General features: G+C 37.2%; 1 protein-coding gene across 1 annotated transcript in view; it reads right to left on the bottom strand.

The window, feature by feature from the left end:
• The window catches only part of FAT1 (FAT atypical cadherin 1), a 114,955-nt gene that overhangs the window by 46,008 nt on the left and 55,789 nt on the right, over positions 1-13,158 (bottom strand). The window contains 3 exon segments of the mRNA XM_068403329.1: positions 2,084-2,294; positions 2,814-3,143; positions 7,995-8,056. Of these exon segments, the coding sequence (XP_068259430.1) occupies positions 2,084-2,294; positions 2,814-3,143; positions 7,995-8,056 (603 nt within the window).

Below are 13,158 nucleotides of genomic sequence, written 5' to 3'. Positions count from 1 at the left end.
GAAAGCTGTCAATCAAATTAATTCATGCTATTAGAAACAGTAAAAGAGGGCAGTAAAGTGACCACCTATAAGAGTAGCCAGTAACTTCACAACATGATCACATACCAAACTTTCCAAAACACTTTTACTAAGAAAACAGTCAAAAGAAAATGGTTTATTTTACGGTGTATGGACAAGTTCTGCTTTTTCCCCTTGGAGTTTTCTGTATATGTCTTTCTAAAAATAGCAGGAAGAGATCATCTATTTTCTGTGTTAAGCATACAATAAAAATCCTGTAAATTCCCAAACTGTGCTGCATGCTAAGAAGGAGCAAAGCAAAATAATACTATCATCAGAATTCTATTCAGATGTACACACTGTTCAGAGTGCACAGCAGTTGAAGTAAACTAAGAAGAACATCCCCAATCCAATTAACAAATTTTGCTAATTAAAGACCTCAGGAAATGCCATTGCTGTACTCTGTGGAACCTCTCAAGACCTCTGAGGCCTCTTCTATCTACTCTCTTTCATCTCCACGAATCACTCACCTTTTTCTGGCTATATCTCTTTCTTAACCTTTCCTGTAATGGACTCTTTTTGGTCTACAGATGTTTCTGTTTGTTGTTGACCTGATGACCCTGTTTGAATTGGAGCACATGGAACCTTCCCCTCTCTCCTGCTCACTTAAGTTATTTTTATATTTTCTGCTTTTCTACTCCCATATCTATGTGTGTGTATGTTTGGGAGAACAGTAAAAGAGCAGCCTCAGTTCCAAAATACCTCTAATGCAGAGAGCTTTGCCCCTATGAGAATATGGCAAGGAGGCATCTTGAACTCTTTACTCCCTCTACACAGTTGTACAGATCTCTAACCCCTTGGTTTGTCTAAACATAAATACTTTTTATTCAGCTATGATCTCTATTTGGACAGGAACTCTTTATTTTTTTCCCCAGAATACAATAGAGAAAACTATTAAAAAAGTATGTAAATATTTAATACATTAGAAATTATTATCAATATCATCACAGGTTGTTCACGCATGAAGCATGCATTTAGGGAAGAGTTGTGTCTGTTCTCATGTGCTTGAAAGTTTTCTGAAAACACCCTCAAGTATTTGGCATTTATATATTCCCGCTACATGTATTAGTTTTACGAACATTTTTAACTGGTGCTGTTCTCAGCATCCCTTAGGAAATACATACCATCAAAACAGACCTTAAAAATCATTAAATTTTTAAGAAATAATTAAAAAAATGCTCTCCCAACAACTTAACACCATAATCATGGCTAAAATTGTCAGCAGTAACCAAGGTGAAAAGGATTCTTCTCTCTCTTGTGAATGTGGTGGAAAAATCCCAATCTGATAGGGCTATGTTAAGACCAGAAACAGTTCACTACAAGATACCTCTCCTGAAGCAAGGCTGTGCTATTCTCCTTGATTCTGAAGCACGTAACACAGGACAGAACTTTTTAGTATCAGCTATACAGCGAACACTCTGTATTCCTGGTGCTTATAGGGCTAGTGAGTAAGTCTAAAATTAAAAAGTACTATTCATTTTGTCACCACAGCATCAACGTATACTCACATTACTGATTAGAATTCCCCTTTCAATGGCAGAGGCTAAGGTATGATATAGTAGTAAGAACAAGTACAGGAAGAAGTTTGCTGAGGTTAGGAACATTGCAAGCTTTCCTTTTAGTACTGAATCAAGGGACAGCAAACTGAGAAGCAGCCCAGAGGACACAAAATCAATGTGAACAGTATAATCTCTCTTTGGGTGTACTATGCCAATTTGCAGAAAACTAGCATTTTCTTTCTTTCCCTATCCTACAGTCTATGAGATTGATTTGACTAGTTTTAATTTCACTGATGCAATATTCATAAGTCATTTACAAAACTTTGCAATCTAGTTTTAATCTTTGATATACAATGGCATTGATAAAAATTTAAAAGTAATTTTGATTGATACGTATCCACCTGCATTATATAGTAACATTGCATTATATAGAAAAGCGATTAAGAAACCAAGCTGCAATGAGCCCTCCAGTATCTCAGACTCCATGCATTTGTTTCTAATAATAAAAGCTCTTAAGGCATCCTTACCCGTTATGTCAAACCAAAGTGGTGTTCCAAGAGGCTCAACAGCTATTACACCAATCATGTGAGCAACTGGGTCACTTTCCATCACCGTAAAAGAAAAAAATGTTTCCTCAAAATAAATGGGCTCTGTGGGTGGGACAGGCTTTGGAATCCATTCTATGTGAAGCCGCGTAGTTGATGATTTTTGTGGACGCCCATTATCTACAGCTTTAATCTGTGAAACAGACACATCTTTTAGGCTACAGGATCACATAAATCATTATGTCACATAAATGGAAAAGTAGTAATACGCTCCAAGCATGTTTGCTTGTGTGAGATACATCCAAAAAGGTTAAGTGTCTCTCAAAGTGCCACTTGCCCTTCATTATCTGGGCGACAAACAGCACCTGATAGTAGAACACAGTAATACCATAAATTCACTTTTATTTTACTTTCTTCCCGAAGGAGAGTCAAACTGCTTGTTCATGTTCCCTCATTATGTTCATTATCTGTCAAGTTTGGTAAAAGAACAGCAGCTTGTTGATTCACTTTCTCAATACAAACATCTGAAATTATCCTTTTAAAAAAAAAAAACCAAAGCAAACAAACCCACAAAACAATACTTCTGGATTTGTTGAAGCTTTCTTCCTTCAGATACTGCAGTCATTTGTCTGCCAGCTACTGAGTAAGAAGCGAAGATAATACAGATAAGAGAACACTTCACGTATTCATGATATACAAGATTTTGACTCACTGAAAGGATATCATAGTCTCTTGCTGCAGAAAATTTCTTTGATGAAACCACTCCAGTTTTCGGTTCAATAAAGAATTTGCCATGTTCATCACCGTCTTCAATACTGTAAGAGATCTCTGCATTGGGGCCTTCATCTTTATCTGCAGCAATAACTCGATAGATCGGCTCTCTCCTAGCAGTTCTCTCTCGTTCTGGCTTACCACGCTCTGGAAGCCGGATTTTGTAGAACTTTTGCAAGAACTGAGGCTTATTGTCATTCTCATCTAAAACCTTCACAATCACCCGTGCAATTGTGGATTTTGCAGGAATACCGTTGTCTGTTACTGTTACCTGTTTTTATTAAAAAGGATATGGTTAGTGCTCAATTCCAACACAATCTTTCCAACAATACTCTTTTAAAATCACATTTTCCTACAACTCTAAAGTAATTCCCTAACTTCACTTACTTAAAGACCATTGGGTGAAGCTATTTGGTGAATATTTAGAAAAGACACTACAAAGGTTTATTCAGCTACTACCTCAAAATTTTGATGCTTGGTGTATGGCATGTAAGAGTCAACAGATATATATATTAAATCTATTTCAATTTTTTGCACTATTGTAACTGAAATATTAACTTGACTACAGGAACAGCACACAAGTATAGTATCTCTGATAATAGCTTCACTGTAATAATACCTTAATATACTTCCAGCCTAGTGTTTCCTTGCAACTTTTCAATTTAATAATTTGGTATTACACCTCAAAAGATGCAATTCATAAGAATATAATTTTCAGAATTTGACAGGCCTATGCACGAAAAATTCCCTATATTTTAAGACATAAAATCACTATCTTGTTTGAAAGAAGCTTAAAAAATTGCCTTTTAAGGAAGACACTCAACAATCTATTTCCAAGGACTAAATGAAATGGGAAATTAAACCAAGTCTACTCTTCCAGCAATAGTCAAAATTTCTACTAAAAAGCCAGGAAGTGAGTATGAAATCTTTTACAATATTAATTCTAGGACTAATTTGATGTTATTGGAATGGGTAGTGAACAAAAATATAACAAAAGAAAGAGTTGTATTAATTTGAAGTCAGAAAACTGAGAAAAAAATCTTTATCTGTTGGAAAAGGATCAAACTGATGGTAAAACTTAGTTCATTTACAGGAATCTTACCTTATTATCTTACCTCTTTACCTATTTAATCTCTTATTGGTTAATAAGGGGTTAAATAAGAGCATATGTAAATTACCTTAGCACCTACATCAAAGAAAAAAGACAGGGGGTTTATGTTCCTGCTTCCTGCAAGGGCTCAGTTAGTTGAAGAGTTACAGAATCAGGCCCATCATTTTCTGGCTGCACCCTGCCATCCACATAAAAGCTAATGGGCTCAGACAGACACCAGGCATTTTCAAGGGAGAGTTTAGCTGCTATTACGTAAAGTATTTAAAACAAATACAAAGTCTTCACTGATAACAGTGTTACCTGACCTCTAGCAGTTTGGCTAAATCTCATTTCTGAGGGGGACGTTTTCCAAAAAACTGGCATTGAAGACCTAAGTAATAATGACAGGTAACAACGTTTTTCCTTTCATTGTCAGTGTTTCATGTTCTTTTCCTTACTTTCTCTTTGCTGTTAGGCTGGTTTTGGTTTTAGCTGTAAAATTTTAATCGTTCTGTCTCTCATAGAAAGAACAATTTTATGACCCAGTGCAGCACTCCTCCTCAGTCTTTTCTATAGTCTCCCCTTCTTAATTTTCTCACTTTTTTTCTTTTCTTTTTTTTTCCTCCTTTAAGGTCTTCTTCCTTGACTATACCTTCCTTACTATTGCACAGAATCACACAGGGATGTCTGAGGGTCACCTGTGCTGGCCCTGCTGTGATTAGAGGAAATTAATAATCCGAGATATGCTCATATAATTCTACCAGATACTTGTCAAAGCTCTTGAGGAATGCAACAAAAAAACCCTCCAAAAAAACCCCCCAAGAAACCCACAACCAAAAACCAAAACCAAATAAAACACCTTATGTTTCTAACAGTAAATTCTATGGGAAATGTGTTACACACTGCAGTTTCATTTTGGTTTTGAGTTTGCGAGGAAGATGCAAGTCTTTGCTGGGAGGAAGCTCTGTGTAGAAGTCAGTCAGTATAGTAGCACTGGGAAAACATTACAGGGAAGATCAGTGCTGTGGAGGGTGTAAAACAAAAACAATCCCCTAATAATCCAAACAAAATCCCTATATGCTACTGGTATAGGACATTCCCATTCCAACAAGCCCACCCCAATTTGGGGAGAACAAGTGTTTTTCTTCAGGAATGTGGGTGAAGGATTACTTCAATGGTTCTTAGGATGCCCTGGGAAATCTGACTATGGAAAAACACAAGGATACAAACACAACATGGATACAAAATAATGGAAATACTACTAACAGAAAACTAGAATTGAGTCCCTGATGAAAAAAAAGAAATTTACATTGACATGAATGAGGACGAGACTTATATCTACACATGATCACTTATTCTTTTTTTTTTTCTCCCTTTCTCATCTAATTTAGGAAAAAACCCCCACAGAAATACAAATGAAAAGTTGTATGCATTTGCAAGCATGAAGGAAATGAAAAAGCGCAAGTGAAGTGATTAACCATGACAAAATACACATGAAATGCAACATGAAATGCAATTACTCATGCTCATCTCTAACAGATGGTAGGATTTCCACATATACGAATATTTGTTCCCTTTCGCATTTGTAATGGAACACCACCACATATCTTTCAGTTCACAAAAAAACCCCCAAACCCAAAACACATCCTAAGAGAGGAAATTCCAGGGGGTATGGAATAACTTGTCTGTTAACATAAAAGTACCATTGCCCTGAGCCAAGTAGAAAAAATGGCAAATTTGAGGAAAATTTAGTTTTGAAGGTATTACTGACATAACAGATTACTAAGATACAAGAGAATAACATGAAGCTAACCTAAAATAATTGCATAAAAAAGTGCCAATTGGCACTCAGAAAACAGTTACAACTTGGGAATAAAAGAATGGGGCATATTAATTACTGTTATGTAAGCAGGAGTGCAATCAAGGATCAAATTTAACAGCAAACAAGGAATAAACCCACCAACCCATCTGGTCAACATTTCAATGCTCAATTAATTAGCCAGATGCTCAGCACTTGGCTCATAATATTGCCCACCATTCTGTGCATTTCTGGGTTTCTTTCCAACCTATTTTCAAAGGTGTCAACATAAAACTAACAAATGGGAAAATTACTACTTTGGGCTGTGCTATCTGTCATTATCGCTCTGTAGTCAAGAGTTCTTCCGTCAGATACTTCACAGACATATTTAAAACCTTAACAACCAGCTGAAATGAAGGAAAAATGAAGAGTTATAAATGATTCCAGCAGGAAATAACCAATATTCCAACCTAAAGAGCAACCAGCTTAATCTTCTATCTTTACAGAGAATGCTGAAACCAGGAGGATTTATGCACCATTGTGTGGTACTGTAACCTTAAAAAAATCCTGAGCTCTGTACATGCTATCTTGTAATAACTTAGGTTAAATTAGCAGGCATGACTGCTAGCAGACAACTGCCCGTAATATTAACACTTCTAGTGGGATTTCTGGCATAAGTTTTGGCCCAGAGCAAGTCGCATACCCCCACACATTGCCTAGCTGCAGCCTTAGAATTCACACAATTCAGGCACCATTCTCAACAGGCAACTTGGGCATGCCACCCTGTTCTAGGGATAAGGTATAAGCAATCAAAGCCATACTGTGCCCAGGTGGCTTCAGGGTCAGAGAACAATCTACAGCTCATTTTATTTACTGTATAAATCTAATACAAAAGCCAGCACAATAAGCATAGGAGTAAAAGTCATGAGATACCAATTTTACAACCAATATACATAGCAGTGGTCAAGAAATAACTGACATGAAGTACTTTGGCAAACTGACACAAGCAGATTTAAGGATAAGGGTATTCCTTTACAATGTACAGGAATAACGTGTCTAGTAGTAAACCAGATTTGCCAATTAATTAACTTTGCTATTACTACTACTAGAAACACACTGCAGAGGAAATTACACCCTATTGCTACTTATGTGCAAAGAGTTCTTTTCAAAGCTGATACAGAAATGAAAATAATGATAAAAATTTGGTCCAACAGCTGCCTTAATCCAGCTTGAAATGCACCAAAGCGATAGAAAAGGGCCAGGAAGACTGTATGTACACTGGAGTTCTGCAAAAGGATAGTTTGTGCTATCAGGGAATACATTCGTCTGCAAGTCTATGCAGTCCTTGCATTTCTGTTAGAAAAGCTTTCTACAGATTTCACAAATTTTGAGTAAGTCCAGACTTGCTTCTCTAGCTTTAATGTTAGTTTTGCCAACTCACGCTGCAATCCTTTATCTATTATCCAGGAGGAGAGGAACAAGAAAGGTCCCAGACAATTCTTAGTATGTAAGTATCACTGCAAATATTAAGCCTTCATTGCAGGTGATGGACAGTGCTTTCACACTGCATGGCAACATTGTGAAACTGGAAGACTCACAGTTGTCTATGTGTTTTTCTTGCATGTTGTTTGACAGAGAATGTGAATATGCATTACATAAATGCCAGGCAATCAGTTAAATGTAGCTAAAAAAAAAAGAATTACATCAAATTTCATGCTCTTGGACACTGAATCTACAATGCATATTTTGCAACTCATCTACTTATGTAATCGATAAATATGTTATGCAGAAAAAACATCTACTCACTTACAATCTGTTTGTACTCTTGATGCTAAAAAAAAATCTGCACTTTTTTCAGATGTCTATATTCAGCAAAAGGCAGGCCGAAATAGCTATTCCAATAATTACACAAGAAGAAAAAAAAAGAATCATACTCCTCCTTTTAACAATCATGCCTTTGTACTGTTTGAAAGAAAATCTTAGTTTACAGATACAAAAACAAAAAATTGCCTTCTATCTGTATCTTAACTCTTTTCTTAAGAAAAAGTCCCAACACACTGTTTTTATAAGGTAGGTAGTTTTGTGCATTGCAGTATAATGGACATAGAAGAAAATTACTTCTGAAATCTAGTTCTCCAAATTCTTCATATAGTAATCAAGTATGGTAAATTTAACTGTAAAAGAGCAATGAACTTACAGTCACTGTTTTTCAGAGAACTAAAGTAGTTATTTACCTCTAGTATATGCTCTCCCTGCTGCTCTCGATCTAGTTTTCTAGATGTAGTTGTAATTAGACCTGTAAACATAAAAGAATAATTAGTCAGATCCTCCAAGAAAATAACCTGAATAAACGTTAGGTTAAACCAGTAGTTACTGATATACCCAATCTCAATCTCTTTTTAGGTGGTCTCTCCTATTTTTGCAGAACTTACGCCTTCATGAAGGGAAGGGGTGAGGGGTCCAGTCCTTAAGGGCTGTGAAAATATTCTTTGCAATCTGAAAGCTAAGCTGTTGTAGCCCTTGAGACAGACACAGTTCACTTTTCCAACACATCTGTGCATGTCATGCTTCTGACAGGAATAATGTATGTAATTCTCTCACATGAAGTCCTGTTTTCAGGGGGTGTTCATATGCCTTATTCAAATGGTGCTCACACACATTATTTGACTAATTACCAGTTTCTTCAGGAGAAGCATCTGTTTGTATTTTCAGTGATAACAACAGAAAAAGAATGACCTGAAGAGATGCATTGTGCTGGTTTTGGCTGGGATAGTTAGTTTTCTTCACAGTATCTGGTATGGGGCTGTGTTTTGGATTTGTGCTGAAAACAGTGTTGATAGCACAGGGATGTTTTTGTTACTGCTGAGCAGTGCTTACACAGAGTCAAGGCCTTTCCTGCTTCTCACATCACCCCACCAGCGAGTAGGCCGGGGGGGTGCACAAGAAGTTGGGAGGGGACACAGGCAGGACAGCTGTCCTCAACTGACCAAAGGGATATTCCATACCATATGACATCATGCTCAGCATATAAAGTTGGGGGAAAAAGGAGGAAGCAGGGACATTTGGAGTGATGGGGTTTGTCACATTAACATGTGACAAAGCCCTGCTTTCCTGGAGATGGCTGAACACCTGCCTGCTGATGGGGAGTAGTGAATGAATTCCTTGTTTTGCTTTGCTTGTGAGAATGGCTTTTGCTTTACCTATTAAACTGTGTTTATCTCAACCCACGAGTCTTCTCACTTTTACTCTTCTGATTCTCTCCCCTATCCCAGCGGAGGGGGAATGAGCGGCTGTGTGGGGCTTAGTCACTGGCTGGGGTTAAACCATGACATGCATTAATGGTGGAAACCAGAGCAATTTGTGTGTTGGCCTGATTTGGCAGTGACAAGGAGTCAGTTGCTGTTGGCAATAGCAGAGAATAAGGACAAGTTTTTGATGCGTGATGTTAGATTTTGTTGCAAGAATTTGATACACCTTTGATGCAAGATTAGGAAGGCGTGATGAGTTTTGCTTTAAATGAAGAAAGTCAAAGAGTAAGAGGTGACAAAAAGACAGTGAAGCCTAAATACAAAGGATCTTATTTGAATTAATTCTCCCTAACAGCAGGTTCAAAATTTTAGTTACTGAGTTTCACGAAAAGTAAAGTTAGTCAACTCTCAATTATAGTTGAATGGCCCACTATGGTGTGGGTTAACCATGCCATGGACACAGACACAAGAGGTAACTCATTTTCTTTGCTGCACAAAAGCCATTAACCTGTTTGCAGGTACAAGTTGGCCCCAAAACCACCATTGCTGTGTTCACATGGCACTGAGCCTGTGCTAGTAAATCCTGCTAGACCCAACTTGGCTTTTCACAGAGCAAACACCAAGATTTGGTTTCACTCAACTCAAGCCACTACTGGCCAAAGCATCCCGTATTCCCAGCTTATGCTAGATACAGAAGATGCTGCACTGTCATAAGACCTTTTACCCAACTATCCCAGCTTTTTACAGTGACAGGAAAGCACTGCCATCTTGGATCCTTAACTGTCAAACTGAAAAACATGGAAGCAAATACCCAATTAAGGACAAAATAGAGATCAAAAGACAGGCCACATACTCCATGTTCCTTTTTCTAACTATAGTGTAGGCTTTTTATTAATAAGACCTCTTATAAGCAAAATTAAAATCCATTTATAAAGTTTTCAAAGTTGATCTGCCACAACAAAAAGTCTTTTTGTCTCACAGCTGACAAAAAACAGAGCATGTAAGTCAGAAGAGCAATAAAGATTTCAATTTCACTTAAGAGAAAGACCAATAGAAACAGAATTGTATACCACCCGTGCATAGCTACTCAATGCTCCTGTCAAAATAGAGTTGTAGTCTACGTATACCAACAAAATAGACAGCCTGTACTAAGTAATAACAACAAAACCTATATAAGGCAATATTACAGCTGTCAAATGTTCAAACAACTATTCAAAAAATAGAAAGTGCAAACAATGGCTGTTTCAATTACGGTCAAATCTGTTCTTGTTTTTCCAGCAGTTTGGTTTGCCATTGTATCAAATCCATTATATACCCAGTATTCTAGAGATAAATATCTATCATCTTCTCCTACTTTATCTTTTTATGCTTTTACAACACATAGAAGATATGTATGTTATTCTTAGGATACATCTTTTTGGTATTATGAAGTAATTGCCCTTATTTACAAAGAAAGTGGGAATGAAAATTAAAAAAAAAAAACCACAAAAAAAACCAAGGAAAAAATGTTGCATTAGGACTGTGAATTTAGGAAGGGGGGAGTGAGGTGAGGGGTGGAAGGATGACAGCTCTGTATCAACCACCTTGAGGTAATATCTTCCCATAGAGATTACAAAGCTGTAAACAATGACAACTGAAAATATTTATTGTCACATATTCTAAACAAAGCTTTCTCCTAATTTCCTGCCTGGGGCTGGTCAAGCCATACCTTTTCTTTTCACAGGCCCTATGGGGAACATCACAGAACTGTTACTTGGAAATGAGCAAATGGCAGAAGAGATGCCTCATCTGCTTCCCTCGAGCAAAAGGAATTGTAGGTGACTTCAAGAAACACAAGCTCTCCTAAACATCTATCAAGCACCTCTGAAGCAAGCCATCACAAGCCCTCCCATGAAGCATTAATCCCCTGAGATGCACCATAGTTCCAAGGGAAAAGGGTAAATTTCAGCATTGCCACCAAATGAGTTGGCTGTTGAATAGCTGGGTTGAAGACAGGGAGGATCTCAAAAACCACAGGAAGATAAACTAATTCCAGCAGAAATATTTCATTATGCTTGCATTTCTCTGAATATTCAATATTCAATCTACACCCTCTGACAATATTAGACTCCACCTCTTACAGCAGCAGCAAGTAGAGAATTGCTAACACATGAGAGCAGAAAGATGGCACCTTTCAGCAGCTTCCTGTCCACTTTTTTCCCCATCAAGAGCCACTAAAACTGCAGCCACCGCTAACAAATGCCAACTAATACTTTGGAGGGGGAAAAAAAAAAAACAAACCACAAATGCTTTAGCTGCAAGCACTCTAGACAGAATTCTACCATGTACCATTACTCTTTAATAAACTGTAGTATATAGAAAGTCTAATTCTAGATATAATCTCTGTTAATGAAGCTGGTCAATACAACTCAAACAGGCAAGCAGGAAAATATCCAGTAAGAACAAAATATATACACTTTGATCTGCTAAAACCTCCAGTCTTTTCAACCAAGCATGCCACATTCTGTTAAAACACTTCAGACCAATAACAGAAGGGTTTAGTCTTCACCGTATACATCCTGTATATTCAGCAGAAACTAATGCCAACAAAGGAAATGTAACACTTCTGGATTTAGAATCACATACAGATGCATGACATTCTTTTTATTTAACTCCTTACTGCTAGCCACTTTCCTAAGTGAAAATTTAGCTTCAGCGAAGTGTTTCTCTACAGCTTAAGACTGTAAAAGGTTTGATTATGGCAATCACTAAGTTTTTACATTTTTCCAAGTTTTTGTATATTATAAAATGCTTAATGCTGCACCGACAGATTTTATCAGTTGTTGAAGAGCTTTTCTGAATTAAGCCTATGATAATAAGGTTCAGTGTTCCTATGCAGCGTGGCTTTTGTGACTGCTCATTAAGATCGATGGGGAGATTCTTTGGACCTAATGTAAGTCAGCTCCCTGCAACAGGAGCCACAACTCTGCTCTTTCTACTGCAAACAAAAGTTCTCAAACTTTTTAGATTGAGCTCCCTGTCTTTTCTGTAACAGTTTGGAGATCTCCTTGCTGTGCCCCTCCCTCTACACAAATAAATATATAACTACACCTTTGCACACACCACATCCCCAGAAGTGACAACTAAAAGACTATTTAAATTAATCTCTGAAGAAGTCTGTAACACGATCAGTTTTGAAATCATTACGAGATGGGGAGAATCTGTTCACTGCTGAATGAGAGAAATGAGAACATGTATGAGAAACGGATCACTGTGACAAAGCATTCATTTTCGAAGCAAAACTGACTTACAGAGCATCGTTTTACAGCCATATTTTCCTGTTTTCCTTCTGCCTCCTCTTATTACTCCCCCACCTCCAAACACAGCAGGAACGATGAGCTCCAGTAATTCACATCCCTGACTATTATTCCACCTGGGAGTCAATGCACACTATGGCAAGTCAGGTCAAGCATCCTTGGGAAAACACAAATTCATAACAGACATTTCTAAGCTAATGATGAGCAAATGGTATCTCTAGTGAATTGGTCAATTTTTCTATTCAGTAATGTTTCAAAACTCACCTCAATAGAAACATTTTCATAACAATAGCTTAATAATTTAGAGAGTCTTTGGATAAACCACAGCTGCTTTGCCTCACTAGCTGGAGAGGTACTATAATGAACTGAAACTAACTGTAAATATCTGTAACAAACCCAAAACAAAAACCCCACACCAAGTAACAAATAGAATTGTATTCTCCCTTCCTTCCTCCTTTGAGTTTACATTATGGAGATATCTGCTGTCTATTTGAGGTCTTCTGAAAAACCAAAACAGTTACAACTGTATTCAAATAAAATTTACTTCAGATTTCTATTTTAAACAGTTTTAAAACAGACAAAAATACAGCTACAGCATTCAATTACATAAATATAAATACAACTGCTACATTTAGAACAGAAAATAGCACAAGGGAGCTGACATTAGCAGGGATCTATTTTACTATATAAGCTTTCATCTCAGTGCCCAGTTACATCGTGTTACCTCTAGATCTGAAAAACAGCACATAAACAACAACTTCCATTCAAGGCTGAAACGGCAATCTCTTTAAGAAAATGCAGAACATTAGGTGGGCACCGTGTTAAGAAAGTTAATATAAACACTGACAGGCTTG

The sequence above is a fragment of the Nyctibius grandis genome, chromosome 6, assembly GCF_013368605.1.
Source record: "Nyctibius grandis isolate bNycGra1 chromosome 6, bNycGra1.pri, whole genome shotgun sequence".
Taxonomy (NCBI): domain Eukaryota; kingdom Metazoa; phylum Chordata; class Aves; order Nyctibiiformes; family Nyctibiidae; genus Nyctibius; species Nyctibius grandis.
This window is presented reverse-complemented; position numbering and strand designations above follow the sequence as displayed.